General features: G+C 35.8%; 1 protein-coding gene across 2 annotated transcripts in view; it reads left to right on the top strand.

Annotated features, from left to right (window-relative positions):
* Positions 1 to 21948, top strand: part of Slc2a13 (solute carrier family 2 member 13) — a 331342-nt gene that overhangs the window by 227466 nt on the left and 81928 nt on the right. For both annotated transcript variants that reach the window (XM_074083130.1, XM_074083129.1), the window contains exons 5-6: positions 946 to 1109; positions 13457 to 13577. In XM_074083130.1, coding sequence (XP_073939231.1) covers positions 946 to 1109; positions 13457 to 13577 — 285 coding nt within the window. The remainder of the gene's footprint in view (positions 1 to 945; positions 1110 to 13456; positions 13578 to 21948) is intronic.

The raw sequence follows: 21948 nt of genomic DNA, 5'->3' as shown, positions 1-21948 counted from the left end.
AAGTAGTCCACAGTGAACTCAACTGGCACAAAACAAGTCTGCAGAGCCTCCTTTGCAGATTGTACTGGAGGAGCACAAAACCAGTACATATGTCTACTTCTCATCTCCTACAGTGCTAGCTAGATACATTCTGACTCTTTTCTTCTCCCTGTCTTCTTTTTGTTTGTTTGTTTTTTTGTGTTACTGAGTGTTGAATTCAGGGTCTGTGCTTGCTGGGCAGGTGTGCTACCTCTTGAGCCACATCCCCAGCACTTTTTGTATTGGTTATTTTTGAGACAGGGTCTTACTTTATGCCAGGGCTGGACCAGGATCTTATTTTAAACTTCTCATGATAAGTGGGATGAAAGGCATATACCACTGTACCTAACCATTGTTTGAGAATGGGGTATAGCTAACTTTTTGCCTGGACTGGCCTTAAACTGCAGTTCTCCCAATCTCTGCCTCCCAGGTAGCTAGCATTATAGGAGTGCTCATCGTGCCTGATTCCTGTGTCTTCGAAGAGATTCTTTACTTGTTTAATTTCTACCATTATATCACATTTCCTTATCATATGCAATGAGTCACTTTATTCTTTCAAATACATTAATTCTCAGTGTATGATGATTTCTGATTCATACCCCATACTGTTGCTTATCCTTGATGGCCTTGATGGAGTTATTTGAAACTACCAGCTGCCTCTGTCCCCAGTGGCAGGATATATTTCAGTTTGGAAGTTGCCAGCCCTCTATCCTCTTGCTTGGGTGTCTTTTCTTTATTATACAAAGTACCAAACAAATATATCTGAACACAAATTCTGTGTTGCAATCCTTTCAACAACTTGCATGACTTCTCAAACTTGCTATTATATAATTAGCCATATTTTTTTTAAGGTGACTATATCTTTCTATCTGAATAACTGTTTCTTTGAATAACTCAGCAACAACCATTCCATTCTTTGCCTTGCAGGTACTACAGTGCAACCATCCTGCAGATGTCTGGTGTGGAAGACGATAGACTTGCAATATGGCTGGCTTCAGTTACAGCTTTCACAAATTTCATTTTCACACTCGTGGGAGTCTGGCTTGTTGAGAAAGTGGGTCGCAGAAAGCTTACCTTTGGTAGTTTAGCAGGTAGGTGCCTGGGTGAAGAATTCAGTTTTCAACTTTTTTCTAATGTTGACAGTTAATCCTCCAAAGACAATATGGATACCACTTCTGATACTGGTTTCTTAGTCAAACAATATAAAATTAGAGTGCAAAAAGTAAAAGAGAAGTAAGGACTTTGAGTCAATGCTATGACGTGTGACTTAAACTAAATTATAAATAGATGTGAACTGTGAAAACAGTCAATGTACTGAAGGTACTATTGTTCTGTTATTGTTTGGAGGTTGCTCAAAGGCACAAAAGTGAATAGAAAAAACCATGTTTTGTTCTATCCTTGTTTGAAAAATTTGGTATTCATGAACTTACTTTCTAACACATAGTGTTTTTAAATTTGGAATAATATGGAAACAAATTTGAAACATTTTTTTCAAAACTCTTGGAACACTAGAACATTAGAACCACATAATTTCTTCACGAAGGAGGACAGACTCTTTCTGTATTTGAAACAGGCCTAAATTCTAGGGTAAATTCTGACTGGTTTAAGTGTGTTTTCTATGATAACTAAACAAGCAAAAACCTTTCTTACACTCAAGTGTCATTTGTGTTTAACTTCTGCCCATTTCATTCATTATTTCTCTATAACACAACTGTTTCACTTGACAGAATGAGATCCATCTTTGACATTGTTTTACATAACTGCATCATACAATTTTCTATTTTTTTTCAAGTGTAGAAGCACATTCCTGCTTCTTAATTGTCTATCCTCTAATAATACTCTTGTATTTGGAGTTGAAAAATACATTTTTTCTATTAAAATTAAAATTTCCAGGACAGCATTAACTAAATTCTATTTTAATCAAATTATACCCCAAACAGTGATCTAACAGAACTGTTTCAGATACTTGTCCCTGAATTAGTTGAAAAAAGACAGTGAGTTCCACACTCACTTTGTGGGAGTACATACTGTCTGTTCAGAAGAAATGGGAGAAGCCCTTGCACATACTAATATGAGCTGAACTGAAGACTAGGCCCTGAGGCAAAGATGAGAGAGTGATTAAGAAGCAGCCATGGTATATAGAGAAGCATCAGGGTAAGTGAAAAGGGTGAGGGACAGGTAAAGGTTTCAAATCCATGGATTTTGTTTATTGTGGCACTATTCACAATAGCCAAGTTATGGAAACAGCCAAGATGCCCCACCACTGACGAATGGATTAAGAAAATGTGGTATCTATACACAATGGAATTTTATGCAGCCATGAAGAAGAACGAAATGTTATCATTCGCTGGTAAATGGATGGAATTGGAGAACATCATTCTGAGTGAGGTTAGCCTGGCCCAAAAGACCAAAAATCGTATGTTCTCCCTCATATGGCCATTAGATCAAGGGCAAACACAACAATGGGATTAGACTATGAGCACATGATAAAAGCAAGAGCACACAAGGGAGGGGTGAGGATAGGTAAGACACCTAAAAAACTAGCTAGCATTTGTTGCCCTTAACGCAGAGAAACTAAAGCAGATACCTTAAATGCAACTGAGGCCAGTAGGAAAAGGGGAACAGGTACTAGAGAAAAGGTTAGATCAAAAAGAATTAACCTAGAAGGCAACACCCATGCACAGGAAATCAATGTGTGTCAATACCCTGTATAGCTATCCTTATCTCAACCAGCAAAAACCCTTGTCCCTTCCTGTTATTGCTTATACTCTCTACAACAAAATTAGAAATAAGGGCAAAATAGTTTCTGCTGGGTATTGAGGGGGTGGGGGGGAGAGGGAGGGGGTGGAGTGGGTGGTAAGGGAGGGGGTGGGGACAGGGGGGAGAAATGAACCAAGCCTTGTATGCACATATGAATAATAAAAGAAAAAAAATGTCTGGGAAATGGAGCAGAAATAAAGTCACTCACATTTTCAATAAAAAAAAAAAAAATCCATGGGTTTGTGTAGCCGTTGAAGACAGCAGAGGTGTTTATCCTGGAGAAAAGACTAAAGAGAACCTTAATGGGTATCTCAGTGTAGTAAATAGTAGATGCTATGAAAACATAGATTTTTTTACTTAATATAAGAAAAATACTCCTATTAGTCATAGCTATCCAGCAATGATTTGGGCTGTCTCATTAAGATAATAAATAAAATGATAGATTACCATTAGGAGTGCTGTGCTAAAACACATCTTAATAGTACATATGCTGGAAATTAGGTTTGCTGACCTCTGAGATTCAGGTCAGCACTAATCAGAGATAAAAGCTGCTTTCGATTTTTTTTTAATGGACATCCTTCCTTTTCACTGGAATCCCAGCATATTACTACCTCAAGAGATTTATTTTTTTAATAGAATTCAAGTGCTTAAGTTTAGGGTTTGGCTTTTGAGATTTGGAGAAACTGCTGCTTAAACATTTTTTTTTTTCCTAGCAGCCTCTACCTTCATTTGTTATAGTCCAGTAAGATACTTTCTTATCACTTCTGCAAAATTTTTCAGGCATCATTGATATAGAGCCAGAGTATTTGAGTTTGAATTGTGTAACTTTTGGCAAGCTTCTATTTCCCCATCTGACATGGGGATTAATTATGATCATTTCTTCTTCATCAGACTTGTAATAAGGATTTAATACATTTGTGTATAGCTTTTAAAATACTGCATGGCACAGATAGCAAAGAGCTCAGGGCATTTTGGCTATCACAGCATTACTCTTATCAATGAATGACTTTTCATTGTTTTAACCACACTGAGAAATCAGCCTTCCTCATAGTAATCCAAAAACTCACCTGAACTCCTTTAGCTGACTTCTTTCACCTCCTAGTAGGTCTTCTGTCCCAAGGACTCTACTGTCCATTCCTGAGTGGAAGAAGTAGTAACACAATTCTTTGGAGGAAGACCAAGAGATTTCAGGGGCTCCTTCTCAGGAGCAACCTATATGAACTTTTCTCTATCTTTTTTTTTTCTCTTCAACCAAATCCACCACCAACCTCAGCTACAAATACTACAGATACTTTTAAGTGACCCCTCCCTTTTGAGAGGTACTGCCCCTCAAGGAGGCATCTGATTTCCCTGTAATGTAGGGTGTTGAAATGACAGAGGAAATTCCAGTGGTTTAGGAGGTAGAAGGCCTGGTTTCTAGTCAGAGCTCTCCTTTTTTTACCTGTACATGTAGATGAAAATAGTGGTGTTAATGCAGTTCTTGTTTGTAGTAGTGCTCAGGTCCTCTAGGGAACAATGACCAGAGGAAATTTATACCTTCCAAAGAAGAATTAAGACTAAAGAGCCTTGTTGGTTTACTGTCACTCCATCCTGATCCTCAGTTGGATCTGTCATACTCCAATACCAGTTGATTTGTTGTTGTTTTTACTTTGATATATTGTTTATTCATTTATATGTAGGTATACATTTGATATTCTGAAAGTATTGTTACAACACTGTTCTATTTAAATTTTCTTTTTTCCTTTTTCTTTTTAACAAATTATTGTTGTACTGGGGGTACACTGTGACATTTACAAAAATGCTAACAATATGTCTTAGTTAGACTTACCCCCTCTACCATTCTGTTTTATTCCCCCTCTGCCTATTTTTAGAACATTGTCAACAGATCTCATTTTTGCATTTCATACATGAGTAAATAGTATTTCCACCATATGTACCCTGCTTCACCCTTTCCTTATGTTCTCCCCTCTCCCACGAGTACCACCCCCCAGACAGGACTTGTTTTATGTTCCTGTCCTTCATTTTTTAAAAAAAGACACTTGGTCATTTAAGAAAGCTATACATGGAGTTTTATTATGACATTTCTATGTATGTAGGTATTGTATCCCAAATTGGTTCATCTTCTCCATTTTTCTCCTCTCTACCTTATTCCTCCTCTTGTGGTGACTTTATCAGGTTTACATATTCTATATTCTTTCTTGTATGAAAGTACATCAACCATATTCATATTCTTTACTTCCTTCTTTTACCCTCCCTCTCCTGTTAGTACCTTCCTCTTAGTATGACCAGTTTTACATTCTTGTCCTTCATTATTTAGGTGTCTGTTCATTGTTCTGTGGGATTTTTGCCTGTGCTTAAGAAAATATAACCCCTCCTCCACTGCACTTCTCGCCCTTTTCCCTGTATCTTACACTGTTTAACAGTTTCCATTGTGCTTTGCTGTGTCTTGTTCCTACACAAATGTGATGGATTTTATTATTATTTGCTATCTTTCTTTCCTTCTTTTCCTCTTCCCTTAATCTCCTCTACCAGTTCCACTTTTGAGTACATGTTCTGTATATATTTGTATGCAGCTTCTGTTTGTCTTGGGCCTATAATCCACATATGAGAGAAAACATGTGACCTTTGGCTAATTTGACTTAAGATGATGTTCTCAAGTTCCATCCATTTACCTGCAAACAACAAAATTTCATCCTTCTTTAAGGCTAAAGAAAATTCCATTGTGTATATACAAATATATATTTTCTTAATCCATTCTTCAGTTGTAAGACACCTTCACTGTTTCCATATCTTGGCTATTGTGAATAATAGTGCAATAAATATGGGAGTACAGGTGTCTTTGTTGTAACCTGACTTACATTCTTTCAAGTATATCCCTAGGAGTGGTATTGCTGGATCATATGGTATAGTTCTGTTTTTAGTTTTTTGAGGAGCCATACTGTTTTCCATAGTGGTTGTACTAATTGACATTCCCATCAATAGTGTATGAGGGTTCCTTTTTCCCCACATTCTTGCCAGCATTTGTTGCAGTTTTTGTTCTTAATGATAGCCATTCTAACAGGGGTGAGGAAGTATCTTAATGTGGTTTTGTTTTGCATTTCCTTTCTGGCCAGGGATGTTGAACATTTTTTCGTGTGGTTTTTGGCCTTTTGTACTTGCCTTTGAAAAAGCTCTGTTCAGTTCATTCGGCCATTTCTTCATTACATCATTGATTCTTTGGGACTTTAGTTTGTTGAGCCCCTATATATTCTGGTTATTAATCCCTTTCAGATGTACAGCTAACAAAGATTTTCTCCCATTCTGTGGGCTGCCTGTTCAATCTGGTGACCAATTCTTTTGCTGTGCAGAAGTTTCGTGCAATGCCATTTGTCAGTCTTTTCACTTGGTTGCTGAGACACTGGGATACTATTTAGGAAGTTATTGTTTCTGCCTATAAGTTCCAATGTACTCCTTACTGTTCCCTGCACTAATTCCAAAGTTTTAAGTCTTCTATTAAGGCCCTTAATCCACTTGGAGTTGATATTTGTAGAAAGTGAAAGAAATGGATCTAGTTTCAGTTTTCTACGTGCAGATACCCAGTTTTCCCAGCAACATTTGTTGAAGAGGCTCTTTTCTCCCATCATATGTTTATGTCACCTTTTTCAAAAATCAGGTGGGAGCAGATACCTGGGTCTTCTATTCCGTTCCACTGGTCTTCTTGTCTGTTTTTGTGCCATTACCATGCTGTATTTATTGTTACAGCTCTGTAGTATATAGTTTGATATAAGGTATTGTGATACCTCCAGTATTGCTCTTTTTGCTCAGTATTGCCTTGTCTATTCACACTTGTTTGTGCTTCCATACAAACCTTATAGTTGACTTCTCAACCTCTGTGATGAATGTTAATGAAATTTTGATGGTGATTGCATTGAACATGTGGAATGCTTTTGTTAACATAGCCATTTTCACTATGTTGATTGTGCCAATCCATGAGCATGGGAGAACTTTTCATCTTCTGAAGTCTTCTCTGATTTCTTTCTCCAGTGGTTTATACTTTTCATTGTAGAGGTCTTTAACTTCCTTTGTAAAGTTTTTTCCTAAATATTTTGAGGCTATCATAAATGGAATTTTTTTCTATATTCTTTCTGAGTCAGTTCATTATTGGTACATAGTAAGGCTACTGATTTTTGTTAATGGATTTAGTGTTGTGCTGCTTTGCTGAAGATGTTTATGATATCCAGGAAGTTTTTTGGTGGAGTTTTCTGGGTCTTTTAGGTTTAAGATCCTGTCATATGCAAATAGGGATAGTTTGGTTTCTTCCTTTCCTACTTGAATTCCTTTTATTTCTTCTTCCTTATTGCTTTGGCTAGGAATTCCAATACTGTGTTGAATAAAAATGGGAAGCATGGATACCCTTTTCTCATTCCTGACTTAGAGGAAATGGTTTCAGTTTTTCCTGATTTAGTATGATGTTGGCTATAGCCTTGTCATATATAGCCTTTATTATGTTGAGGTACATTACTTCTGTTCCTAGTTTCATTGGAGCTTCTGTCATGAGAGGATGTTGAATTTTGTTGAAGACTTTTTCTGCATCTGTTGTGGTGATCATGGGATTTTTGTGTTTGCTTCTGTTAATATGCTGTATTACATTTAAAGATTTACGTATGTTAACCATCCTTGCATTCCTGAAATGAAAGTGACTTGATCATGGTATGTAGTACTTTTGATGTGTTGAATTAATTTGCCAGTGTTTTATTGAAAATTGTTTTCAGTTTCATTACTTTTATAGATCTAGTTAGGTTATTTGTATCCTCTTAGTTCAATTTTGGTTGGTCATACGCATCCAGAAGTTTATCCATTTCTTCTAGATTTTCTAATTTATTTGAATATAGATTTTCAAAGTATTCCCTAATGATTCACTGGATTTTGTTGGTGTTTGTTGTGATCTCCCCTTTCTTATGTACAGTTTTATTAATAAGGATCTTTTCCCTCATCTTATTCAGGTTTGCTAAGGGTTTATCAATTTTATTTATCTTTTCAAAGAACCAACTTTTTCTTTCATTGATTCTTCATATGTTTTTTTTGGTCTCTGTTTCATTGATTTCAACCATTATTTTTATTATCTCTCTCTTTTTGTTGGTTTTGGGTTTAGTTTGTTCTTGTTTTTCTAGGAGTTCAAGGTTCATCATTAGCTAGTTTATTTGAGATCTTTCTATTTTTTTTTTTTTAATGTTTGCATTCATGGCTATAAACTTTCTCCTTAGCACTGGCTTTGCTGTATCCCGTAGGTTTCTTTATTCCTTCCATGGCCCATTGGTCATAGAGCAATGTGTTTTTCAGCGTCCAGGTGTTTTGAGTATTTTTTGTTGTTGAGTTCTAGTTTTATTCCACTGTGATAAGACAGCATGCAGGAGATTACTTCAGTTTTCTTATATTTGTCAAGACTTGCTTTGTGTCCTAAAATATGATCTATTTTGGAGAAAGTTACAAGTACTGCTGAGAAGAGTGTCTATTGTGCTATTGCAGAATGGAGTACTCTGTCAGGTCTGTTTGATCTATAGTGTCATTCAATTCTAATGTTTCTTTGTTGACTTTTTTTTTGGCAGGGGGGGGTCTGGGTGTCCTGTCTGTCAGTGATAGTGGAATATTGAAGTCTCCCATTATCACTGTGTTGGAAGTATCTGTGTTTTTAAGACCAGTAGTGTATGTTTAATGAAGTTGGGTGCACCAACATTAAGTGCATATAAGTTCACAGTTGTTATTTCCTCTTGCTGTATTGCTCCTTTTATTAGTATGAAGTTACCTCCTTTGTCTCTTCTCATTTATTTAAGTTTGAAGTCTACTTTATCTGATGTAAGTGTAGCTACTCCTGTCTGTTTCTGGGAGCCATTTGCTTGGTAAATCTTTTTTCTACCCTTTCACCCTAAACCAGTGTTTGTTTCTGTCTGTGAAGTGAGTTTCTTGTACACCCCAAATTGTCATGTCTTCCTTTTTAATCTAGCTTGCCAGTCATTATCTTTTGATGGGGAATTTGAGGCCATTAACATTCAGTGTTAATATTGAGAGATATGTGGATGTTTAGTTGTTTCCAATGTGTAAGGGTTTTTGTGTGTGCAGTTGCTTATATGCTACTCTATAATTGCTGGTCTGGTCATCTCTTAAGATTTAATAATTTCCATCCTTTCATGGCTATGTTTATTTTCGAAAACCGTCTGTGTGTAGCATTCCTTTAAGTGCCTTCTGAAGTGCTGATTTGGTGGTCACTGTTGTTTTAGTTTCTGTTTATCATGGAAGTTTTTATTTCTCTTTCAATTTCAGCAGATTGCCTTGCTGGGTAGAGGACTGAAATTGTTTTCCTTCAGGGCTTGAAAGACCTCACTCCATCCCCTTCTTGCTTTTAATGTTTGTTGAAAAATCTGCTGTTATTTTAATATTTAATCTTTATATATTGTTTGTATTTTCTCTCTTACAACCTTCAATTTTCTTTCCTTGTTCTCCATGCTAATTGTTTTGACTATAATATGCTTTAGAGAGGCATATTTATTTTGGTCATGTCTCTTTGGTGTCTCAGAGACCTCTTGTACCTGGATGGGTATCTCTTTCTCAAGATCTGTAGTTTTTAGTTGTTATTTGGTTGATTAAGTTTTCTATACTTTTGGCTTGCACCTTTTCTCCCCCTTCAATGCCCAGGATTCTTTTGATAAGGTCGCAAAGTTCTTGTATATTCCTTTCACTCTTTAATCTTTTCCCTGTGTGTTGTGTTGTTTTTGCTTTGTTATTTATTTTTTCTTCAATTCCTGAAATTTTGTCTTCCACTTGTTTCAGTCTTCTGGAGTGGCTTTCAACAGTATTTTTTATTTGACTTAAGTAGCTTTTTGTTTCCAGGGTTTCTGTTTGATTCTTTTTTTTTTTTTTTTAGATTTTGTTAAGTCTTCCTTAACAAGCTTACTTTGTTAAGCTACTCTTTCATATCTTGTAGTGCCTTCTTTATTTCATTTATCTCTTTTTTTATGTAGCTTCTTTGGTTTTGTTCTGATATTTATTTACATCCTCTTTAATTTCATTTTGTTGTTCCTGTGTCTTCTCACATTTTTTTAGCCATACTCTTGGGATTCATTTAGTTGTTTTTGTATGTCCTCTTTAAGTTCCTTAGACTTCTTATCATCATTCTTTTGACCTCAAAGACTGAGGTTTCATCCCCTTCACAGTCCACCAAATCCTCTATTGTGTGATTGTTAACCATTTGAGAACTCATATTCCCCTGCCTTCTTTTATTCCTCATATTCGTATTTTGGTATTTGCTCATGTGTCGTTGGGGGTTTTAAATCCCCTGTTATCTTTCCCTCAACTTAGCTAGGTTTGTTGTATCATTTGTGTTTTCTGACCTGGAGGTATAACTTAGCAATAACAAATTTATGGCTTCAGTGCCAAACCAGTTATTTATGTGGTGTGTAAAACCTTTGGCAGTGTTATTTGTAAACAGCTGGGTAGTGGGGAAATAAAAGTTGTTTGCATAGAGATTAAATCCTAGATAATAAAAATTATGGGGAAGAAAAGGAGATGAGGAGACATGGGTTGGAGAGAGGTAGCAAAAAGGTATGAGATATGGGGGCTAAGGAGGAATAAGCCCTAATAGGTGTAAAGGTATAGTTCAGTCATTGTGGGGGAGGGTGCTGTTGTCAGGGCTTGCAGAGGGATAGAAAGAATGGGAGTAATGTAGAAAGTAGGTATAAAATAAAGTGAATGGGCTGCAGGCGTCTCTTGGTTGTATTGGAGCTTGGTAGGTCAGGGTTACAAGCAGTAGTCAGAGTTTCCATGTCTGTGATTCTCGGTCCTTTGCTTGAGGATCCAGGACTACCCAGGCACTTTCAGGGCCCAGTCTGTAGTGCTCTGCATTAACTGTTTTGCTCTTTAGAAGAGAGGGTTAAAGAAAAAAAACAACTCCAGGCGTGGCAGCTGTAGCGCCTGCACATCTGGGCTACTTTGAGCTATAAAAAGCTAATTTAAAGGTTGAACAGTATAGATTTGGTCTGCCTATATATTGGTGACCTCTTATTTGGGGGAATAAACTGTTTTTCCTACCCTTGCTGACACAAACCTGAAATTTACTTTCCGGCTTGTGGAGAGCTCAGTGTTCTGGGATTTTGCAGACTCTGCCATCTTGAACACTCTCTAAATATTCCTAAATTAAACTCGCTACCATCTAGAATTTTAAAACCTTTGATTCAACATTTTTCCATATTTATATTAATTTTTCCATATATGTTAATTGACTTAATATATTGTGTTAAAAATAGTGAAAAATCTTAAAAATAATTTTTGATCAGGTATTCATCCTTTACACATTATTGAAACTGTTTTAAGTCTGAACAAAGAAACTCTTTTTACACAAAGAAATATAAAGCATGTATCCTATGAAATGTGGAACGATTTTACTAATTTTTTTAATTAACCACCTCTTGTTTCTTTTAATTGTGAAAGGTTTATATCTGTGCAACTATTGATAATAAATCTTAGAAAGCAAGAAGAGACACTGTATCTTTTTCTAATATATATAGTGGTAGTGGAAGACTTCTTAAAATAATAGTCAATAGATTCTCCCTCAGAAATTAACAAGGCTGCTTATTTTAAAATGTGGATTTTTTAGACACTATCTTAAATCTACAGAGCTTGAATTTCTGGAGCACATACATTGTAGTAGGTTCCCTCATGGTTCTTAGGCACAAATTATGAGAGCTATGAGTATTTACTAATAATCCAAATGCTGTACCAGGTATGGAATGTAACATTAATTACATCAAGTATTTTGGGAATGATATTTATCCAACAGTTTTCATTTTGGTGGATAATATCTTTATTAGGGAAGTTTTATCAGAATTCCAAAGTGTACTTGGTTAAAAGAGTCTCTTCTCTTGAAATACAAAGACTGTCCCAAAACTGCACAGTGCCCTGAAGTTTTAAAATCTTTTCATCTGAAGCCTTCCTCTGTGATACAGTAGGTACAATAATTTTGAATGCTAGCAAGTGACTGATAAAACATCTGTAACTTGTTAAATGAAAAAGAGAAATTCATCTCTGATGAGAGGACTGGGTTTTCTTTTAAAACTTATTCCATAAATGAAGTCATTTTTGATCTCTCCTTCATAAGGAGTTTATTATGTTCTAAGGATTTTCTTCCCTGCCTCAGCACCACAGTCACCTTTAAGGTTCAGCATCTGTTCCCCATCTTGGAGACATAGTTAGAGAACAGGGTGCATTGCAGGCATTTCTTCTGGTTGGAAGTCAGGAGTAAGAAACATTACCACATACAATAAAGAAGGAAAAGGTGTAGTATTGACCTTTAAAATATTTCCATCCAGTGTGTGGTTACAATAAAAATAAATATGGCTTCAGAAAGATTAGCCTGTAACTATTTAGGACGTTTGTATAGTCACATGATCCATTCCCCATAGTTTAATGTTTGGTTGGATTTTTTCAGAGATAGTGCATGAGGTGTATTATCTATTTTGTGGAACTCTCATGAAGGATATTTATACCATTCTGACCCCATGACCTGAGTTAAGTGGTCTTAATATTGTTTTTTGTTTTTATACATAATAACCAACATTGCAAAAATCCCTAGTACATGGTTCATGCATTCAATGTGTACTTTATAGAACCTGTGTATGCCAGGCACTGGAAATTTAACATATTTGAATATGTGCTAGGCATATCATCTCTGAGTTATTTTATCACAGAGGCAGGTTATTTAATTAAGATTATGAAAGAAGAATGTAATCTTTCCTTCTCATTGTAAATATCAAAGTTACCTAAAGAAATTACCTGTTTCACAACAATAAGTAATAGAATTTGGGAAAATAATTAGCAATTCAGGCTCTTTGATAACAATAAAAGTCATGTTTGATTTTTGTCTTGGTTAAGGAGTGCTGGTGATCAATGCCAGGGCCTTGTGCATACTAGGCAGGTGGTCTGCCACCAAGCTGTATTCCCAAACCTTGCTTTATCGAGACAGGACCTCACTATGTAGCCCAGGCTGATCTTTAATCCTTCATCTTCCTGCCTTTTCCTTCCGAGTACTGGGATTATAGGAGTGTGCTGCCATGTCCATCAAAAATTTGGCCTTTTAACCAATTCTATGCCTTAAAACCACTCCCAACCACCAACAGGAAAGGCAAATGAACACATGCGTTATATCATTTCTGGAAATTTAAGTTTAAAAAGAAAATTCCTGTTTAAAGAGAAATGTCCTTCTAGCTACTTTTAAAAATAGTTTGTTACTTTTTAGTTCACTAATTTAGTCTTACATGATTGAATGCCATTAGAAGAATTTTATTGGCGCTATAAGGAACACTTGATAAAGCCTGTTGTTTCACATGCTTCCTGACAACTCGATGATATTGGTTACGTTAATTCATCTTGAGACTGTCGCCAATTCTAGGTGTTTTGTTTTGGTGTTAGAAAAATCATTGCCAACTTACTCTTTGCCAGCAGTTGAATTTGCTTTCATTTTACTATTATCATATCTTGCTACGGATGTGCTAATGAGTTTTTCTGATGATCTGTTTATATAACAGAAACATTTTAAATCCAATGATGATAAATCAAGGTATTTTATTTAGAGGTATGATTTACCAAACCCAGAGTGCTTTGAAAGAATGTCATCAACTGCTTTCTGATGTAAAATGTTCTTTATTTTTAGGTACCTTCGTAGCACTCATTATTCTTGCCTTGGGATTTCTGCTCTCAGCCCAGGTTTCCCCACGTGTCACTTTCAAACCAGTTGCTCCATTAGGTCAAAATGCTTCTTGCACAAGATACAGGTGAGATTTCATTATGTTCCCTTTCCTTAATTCTGATAAAATGTTTTGTTTGTTTTTAGCTTTTCTAAACTTTGGGAGATGAGTAGAAGCTTGCTAGTGTCTATCTAGGCTTATGTGTGACGGCAATAAAATGTAAAAGGTGGTAGGGAGGGGCCAAGAGGAAGAGCAGCATCTTTAAAAGCATGAGAGTATAAAGAATTTAGGAGAAAGGACACAATTTTGGTGATGTTTCTCTGAAAATTAAAATTGAGGCTTAATACTAAATCAGTAATATAGTAAAACTAGTTTAACTCCTGTATGACTTGGTGCCATCTACATTCCAGATGAAGTAAATAACTTCAATCAATAATTAAACATGTGCAAGATGCACATATTTACTGAACATTCTATCAGTTTTCCTGTACTGAATTATCTTGGCATCCCTCATTTGTTTAAACAGTACTTAGGCTTCCAGATGATCAAGAAGAGGATGAGGGTGGAGAAAAGCGAAATGTTTTAGTGCCGAGCTATAGGCTTAAGAGCTCAATAAGTCTAACAGTGTACACACTATGAGATAACAGATGGAAAAATGGATAGATAGATGGACTGAAGAATGTGCAAGTAAATTCATGAAAGAAAGAATGATTGAACAGTTTAATATTTTTGTCATCAGAGTTTCATTATTTGTTGTTTTGACTGATTTTAGCTATCCAAAAACCTAATATCATCCTTAAAACATGTGGCTGGAAAAAAAAATTAGTTTTTTTTTTTTTTAAGTTATATCCCTTTATCCTCAACTAGATTGGCACAACTCTTAAGCTAATGGAATCAGTCCTGCATGGAGGCTTGGAGGCATAGTTCAGTGGTATAGTTACTATGCACAAAGCTCTGGGTTCAATACCCAGCACTAGATTTTATTAGAAACATTCCTTTGTCAAGTTAAAACATTATATTACATTGATACACTAAACTGCACATGGTACCACTTGGAAGTTCTAATTGAGCATTATGGTGGCTTCTCATCACAGCAATGTAGAAGATCATTTATTTGTACACCTTTCCTGTCTTAAATTGTAGTCTCTATTTGCCTTTGGAAAATGCACAGATATAGCACCTCTTTTTTCTTACTAATATGTTTATCTCTTTCTTTATTGGCTTACTGATTTTTATAGTCTTTATCTTATCTAAGACTTAAAATGTCTTAATAAAAGAAGTTAAACTTACCATAGACTCTTTCTAGATAATAGTCATCTGTTTCGACATCCATCTCTACAGCTATAAAAATGATGCAGCTACAGGCATAATTCTGCATACTCTACTTCCTGTTTTTCATTGATACTTAAGTAACATAGTTATCTCTTGATATTACATAGCACAGTTACCTCTAACAAATTATTTAAACATCATTGTTGATTGAGCAACATAAAATACTTCCCAGATAGTGTCTGCATTAAATGTAGTCTTCAGAATAAGGATGATACACTGTCAAATCAAGTAAAGCCAGCAAATCATTCAGGGAGTATTAGAAAATGTGTTATGAATTTCTAGTACAAGAAAAAAATGAGTATCAATTCTTGATGATTTACATGATGCAATAGTTCTCTGAGATCAACTTTTAAATTTTAGATAAAAATATTTATTGCCTAAGTATACCTCATTGCACAGCAATTTATGACCATCAATTTATTAGTCTTTCTGATCTTCTCCTTATATTATATCTAATTTTTCAATATAAAATTGTAACAAGGTTAAGAGACATGCTACAGCCTAGTCTTATTCTAGTTACAAAAGTAGGCAGCCATCTTTAAAACAGAACAAAATTTGAGTTATCCTTTGGGAGGCACTGGGTATGACAAATAGTCATCATGTTGTCTTCTTTCAGAGCAGCTGGCTTTGTGAGAGTTTGACAAGAGATGCTTATTGTCTACATGATTTTATAAAATATGTTAGTCCTCTTAGTGATTTTGTTGTTGATGAAACTATCCATATTCTTTTCTTCTCTACAAGGCAAACATGAAAATCTCATATGATGTCTTAAAGTGTGTAATGTTCCCCATGGGACAATATACATAAGAACCTGAGGAAATAAAGTGGATTGAAAAAGAGATGTTCCTCTAATATCAATATGAAGAAGATCATATGCTATTGGAGGGAGTATACATTGTTCTTTATTTTGGAAAGTAATGTGGTTCTACCTAATAAAATGTAAATGCCCATTCCCTTTTAAATGCCAACACTTCTAGTTATAGAAATTTGTAGAGTACAGTGATGAGCATCTAATCCATTCTGTCTGAAGTAGAGGATTTTAAAAAGTGAATGGTTTAAGTGTAATACTTCCTCTTCCTTCTAGTAGACTAAATATTGTTTATGTACCAGGGTCTATTGTAGGTTAAGGGCCAAAATATTATAGGTTGGCACCCCAGTGAGAACTTCCTCTTTTTAGAATACTTTTAACTTTTTAAGTGATGGTACTATATTTCAAGTCTTGTCTCGATTATATTTTGAGAAACTGAATGTATTAAAGAACATCTTCAAGATCTGCTTTTTAACAAACAAATGTTTACAAAGATAAGTTGCTATAGAGAATATGCAGCTGCTTATATAAAATCTGTCATAGGGTAACACTGAGGCTAGTAGAAATATGTCTTGAATGGGTATCATCTGAATCATGTATCTGTATGAGAGCACACCCACTTCTAGCTAGGCTGGTGCACTAGCTACCTCTTCAATAGAGTTCATACTATATTTTAGCCCTAATTTGAGTAGAAATTTACCAAAAGAACTGTGCCTCCAATTCATTGTACTTTTCCCTTTCTTATTCTTCTTCCTCCTCTTCCTCCTCCTCCTCCTCCACTTGTTTTGGGAAACAGTATAGTATACTCCTTATTAATTAGTCCCTTCAAAGTTCACTTGCTAAATAAATAAAGTTTGCATATACTATACTGTCTTTTCTTCTCCTCTTTCCAGTCTTGTATGATTTATCACAGATCGATGACATGGGCACTATGATATTGTCGGATCCAATCATAAAATGTTTATGTAACTGTAGAAATGTGCAAAAGTCTTCCTAGCCCTGTTTTCCCCCAATTTTGACATCCTGGAAATAATGTATATTTCCAGTAATCTTAACATTTTAACAGTGAATATAATATTATACTGTGAATTGAAGTATTTCATCATGATAATTTTTTGCATACTGATTTCTCTTAAAATTAAGCTGTTTTAATTTTTAAGCCTGAAGGTATAGGCTAATACTCCTTGAAGTTAATGTCCATAAAACTACAGTAGAAAATATGTGTTGACTGATACCCATGGGCCCATTTGAGATGAAGATATATATATATATATATATATAAATTTCTTGAAAAGGAAAATGAGAGATGAAACGGAAAGCCCATATAACCATATCACATGACCTTGTCTCCAAATAATTGTATTTATCTTTGCTACACTTAAATACCCAGTGCTGAATGTAATACTTGGAGAGGAAGATTCTGTTCACCAGTAATGGTTTCTGTCCACCTGGATGCAAGAGCTTCTTAGAGGAAGTTGGCTGTTTATAGGAAAATTGCCCTCTGAGTTTTCCATGACCTTTTTATTTTTGATGCCCTTTGGAACAAGAACTTGGAAAGCTCTCACAATGTCAGCATTCTGTATTCAAACCTTGTTTGTTTTCTGTAGTCAAAGTGTGCTTTGGGGAAGCCTAAATGGCAAGGAGGAGGAGTCTGCAAATAGAGTAGATGTCTAAACAATGGGAAAGAACATTTCCAAGAAAAGAGAGACTCACATCATGTATTACAGGTCCTAAGCAAAGAGTGTGGTTTCTTCAAGGAGCTTACTAATGAGACTGGGTCATAGCGAGCAGGTAAGAAAATGACTCAAAGATAAGCTGGGTAGCTGACTGATGACAGGACATGCCAACCCCTTATAAACCAAGAGAAATTTGAATGTCACCTTGGAATACAAGAAACTTTCAAAAGGTGGTAGGATGAAAATGATGTAATTAGATTTGTGTGTTAGAGGATCACTCTGCCTAAAGAGTAGAGAACTGAGTAGAGGACAACAGGTTAAAAGTTAAAAGAGCAAAGGAGCCCAGGCAAGTTACAATGTAGTCTTGCTAAGGTCAGTGGAGACAGAGACTTGAGGCAAGAACAGATGCCTTATAGACAGGACAGTCTTCAGCGTGAAGGGATTCTGGGATCCAAAATCTCACTGCAGTTCACTTCTTAGAAACACAATTTCGGGATACACGTCTGGAGACACTTTCCCATGCTCTCTAGTTAAATGCAGCAGACATATAATCATAACAGTACTTAGTATTTGCTGTCACTTAGGTTCTTACTTGAAATGCCATTTTTATTCCTTTTCAATTCAAAAGATGTTTAAGAAATGCTCTTCTGAATGCATCCAGTTAGGTCTGAAGCAACACAGAAAGTTAAGAAAGGAAAAAAAGAAAAAAGATGTATCTGAGATAATTCATAGGAACTATATTGTTATCCTAGAACTCTGGTCATTACAGTGAACAGATAAAACCAATTTAGGATTTTGTTCACATTTCAAGTAAACCTACTTAAAATAGCACCTCCATGTTCTGCGTAAACAAAAAGAATAAGCTATCCAGTCCTGGGACGGCAATAAATGGTAATCCTCCCCGTCAGTGTATTTTCCTATTATAAAGGCCAAGAAGACCTTACAGAAAATATAAATACCAAATAAGGGGCCTAAACTACTGTTCTCTAAGTTTAAATAAAATGAAGATCTACTTCTTGTAAGTCATACTGAGTGAATGAGGAAACAATTTCTGTATTAACATTTAAACACTCTGGCTTGTTAAATTGAAGCATTTTCCATCACACTGTAAATATTGTGCTACATATCTCTTACTGTGCTTTCTCTTTCTGAAATGTAGGGAAAAAAATTTTGGTGAGCTGTGTGTTTGAGTGGGTAGAGGAAGGGTTGGTTTTGGTAGGAGAAGTTGGGTGGTGCTGCCTAAAAGAAGTTTTTGTAATAATTTTCAACCTGGTACTTACTTACATATTGAGATGTTGGCAGCACTTACTTCTATAAATGACTGAGCAATTTAGGAAACTTCAATCCTTCTTTCCTCAAAGTTCACTTCTAGTCATGGCTATAGTGTGAATAGTGACTCCTTCTGTAGGTGTACGAACAGACACCCTAGGCCAGACGTGAAGATTTCTGGGCAGGGCACAGTACTAAGTTTAGGTCATTCTTCATCAACTCTTAGATTGTTGATTAGTGTTTCCTAGTGTTAATCAATAAATTAAAAAATCTTAATAGTATGACATGTGTTTCTTGGATTATAATATCCACGTTATATGATAAATAGATTAATAAAATGAAACCATGTGTTCCTTTTTTTTTCTTTATCCATAAATATTTCAATGTGTACTTCTTTTTATATATTTATTTATTTATTTTTATTGTTTTATTATTCATATCTGCATACAAGGCTTGGGTCATTTCTCCCCCCTGCCCCCACCCCCTCCCTTACCACCCACTCTGCCCGCTCCCTTTCACCCCCACCCCCTCAATACCAGGCAGAAACTATTTTGCTCTTATCTCTAATTTTGTTGAAGAGAGAGTATAAGCCATAATAGGAAGGAACAAGTGTTTTTGCTGGTTAAGATAAGGAAAGCTATACAGGGAGTTGACTCACATTAGTTTCCTGTGCATGTGTGTTACCTTGTAGGTTAATTCTTTTTGATCTCGCCTTTTCTCTAGTTCCTGGTCCCCTTTTCCTATTGGCCTCAGTTGCTTTTAAGGTATCTGCATTAGTTTCTCTGCGTTAAAGGCAACAAATGCTAGCTAATTTTTTAGGTGTCTTACCTATCCTCACCCCTCCCTTGTGTGCTCTCGCTTTTATTATGTACTCAAAGTCCAATCCCCTTGTTGTGTTTGCCCTTGATCTAATGTCCACATATGAAGGAGAACATACGATTTTTGGTCTTTTGGGCCAGGCTAACCTCACTCAGAATATGTTCTCCAATTCCATCCATTTACCAGCAAATGATAACATTTCATTCTTCTTCATGGCTGCATAAAATTCCATTGTGTATAGATACCACATTTTCTTAATCCATTCGTCAGTGGCGGGGCATCTAGGCTATTTCCATAACTTGGCTATTGTGAATAGTGCCGCAATAAACATGGGTGTGCAGGTGCCTCTGGAGTAACCTGTGTCCCAGTCTTTTGTGTATATCCCCAAGAGTGGTATTGCTGGATCATATGATAGATCAATGTTTAGCTTTTTAAGTAGCCTCCAAATTTTTTTCCAGAGTGGTTGTACTAGTTTACATTCCCACCAACAGTGTAAGAGGGTTCCTTTTTCCTTGCATCCTCGCCAACACCTGTTGTTGGTGGTGTTGCTAATGATGGCTATTGTAACAGGGGTGAGGTGGAATCTTAGTGTGGTTTTAATTTGCATTTCCTTTATTGCTAGAGATGGTGACCTAGTTTTACTAGCTGATGATCAACATTCAATTGTATAGTTCTACACAGTTTAGTAATGAAAGGATAAATGGTTTTATAGAAATATTTATACACATTTGTAGTTAGGTCATTCTTTTAATAAAAACATTTTTTAGAGTTGTGAAAGGCAAGGAATATTGAAAATTAAGCAAAAAAAAAAAAAGCCTTACTTTTCAAGGAGCTCATAGTTATATGGGAGGAAATTGCAAATAAATAAATTGCAAAGCAGTGTAGTAAAACTAATGGAGGCATCAGACTATAGCCTGGCATAATTCACTACTCCTGGGGCCCTCACAGGATGATTCACACATGGGGGTAATTAACACTAATGTTATTTTGGATCACTTCAGAGAGTAGTAGTTTTGACTGCGTAAAGTAAATTTATAAGAATACAAAAAAATCAATTATGTTAAAATACAGTTGTCAAATACTTTGCAGTGCTGGCAAATGAACTCAGGGCCTAAAGCATACTGGGCAAATGCTCCACCATTGAGCTACTTCACCAGCCTTTTAAAAAAAAATTATTATTTTGAAATAGCATCTTGCTAAATTGCTCAAGCAGGCCTCAAGCTTGCAGTTCTCCTACCTCATTCTCCAGAGTAGCTGGGATTATAAGCATGTACCATCACAGTGGGCTAAAAATGTTTTTAAAATAGATGTAGCTACAGGTCTCATATAGTTCTAAAACCATCATGAATATAAATGCTACTTGGAAATTTCTGTAATTTATGGGATAAAAAATGTTTGATTTCTGTTGTTAATAGCTTATTGCCTACATTCATATTGAAGGATATGTTTAATTTTAATAAAAAGTTAGTGAAATACACATTCAATGTTTTTCGCGGAAGTTTATGGGCCCCATGTTAGAGACCTCTCTCATAAAAATGAACTTGACCCAATCTTCCAAGGTAAGTAGAAGTTTCTTGGACTGATAAAGTAGAGAAGCCCCCAGGGCACACAAAATCTCCCTATAAAGCAGAGAATCCTGTCTGGTCTTCAGGAAATATGTTTGATGCTGCTCGGCAGCAAGGTACTATCCAGAGGTGAGGCAGAAACAAGGGGGAAGCCTGGGGAACTAGGTTATGATTGGGATGGGGAAGGGGAACTTAAGTAGCATCAAGCAGGGGGATAACATCATATTGGAGCTTTATAAAGGATTTTTTATGTGACTCTAGGGGGATGAATTACAAGAAGGGTCTGGCAGTCCCAGAGAGAGAAAATGAAAGTCTACAGTTATTCTGTGATGGTGACATAATGACAAAGGTATCTTAGGAGATACTAGGGGTAAACTGATTAAATGCTAAGGTAAAAATTTAAGGGGAAGGCATCTGGCCAGTTCAATTTTATGGATATTCAGTGGGAGCTACATGATCTCAACTGATATATGCCTAGGAGGACACATGGGCTGTAATTCTTAAGCATGCCTTTTTCTTAAAATGATAATACTTTCTGTTAATTCAGCCCTTATTTTTTATTATTTTTGGCAGTACTGGAGTTTGAACTCAGGGCTTCATGCTTGCTACACAGTCAACTGTCCCACTTGAGCCACTCCATCAGCCTAATTAGGCCCTTATTAAATGCAGGCATCTTTCCACATCCTTTATGAATAGTATTTCATATTACCCATGAAATTTCTTAGGGGGAAACACTTTTATAATCCAATTTTGTAGGTAATAATGCTAGTACTTAGAGCTATAATGTGCCTAGGATGATGTAACTATAATTTTCAGAACCACTTAGTTCTGTCCACCTCCCTCCTTTTCTGAATATCTGTCATTGCTATACAAATTCTGAGTATTATAAAAAGATGCTTGTAACAGCTCCTGAAAATCAAGTACCAAATGATGAAAATCACTAAAGCCAGAGATATCTTAATGATCTAGTTGCAGAGTATTCTATTTAA

The sequence above is a fragment of the Castor canadensis genome, chromosome 8 (assembly GCF_047511655.1).
Source record: "Castor canadensis chromosome 8, mCasCan1.hap1v2, whole genome shotgun sequence".
Classification (NCBI taxonomy): domain Eukaryota; kingdom Metazoa; phylum Chordata; class Mammalia; order Rodentia; family Castoridae; genus Castor; species Castor canadensis.
This window is presented reverse-complemented; position numbering and strand designations above follow the sequence as displayed.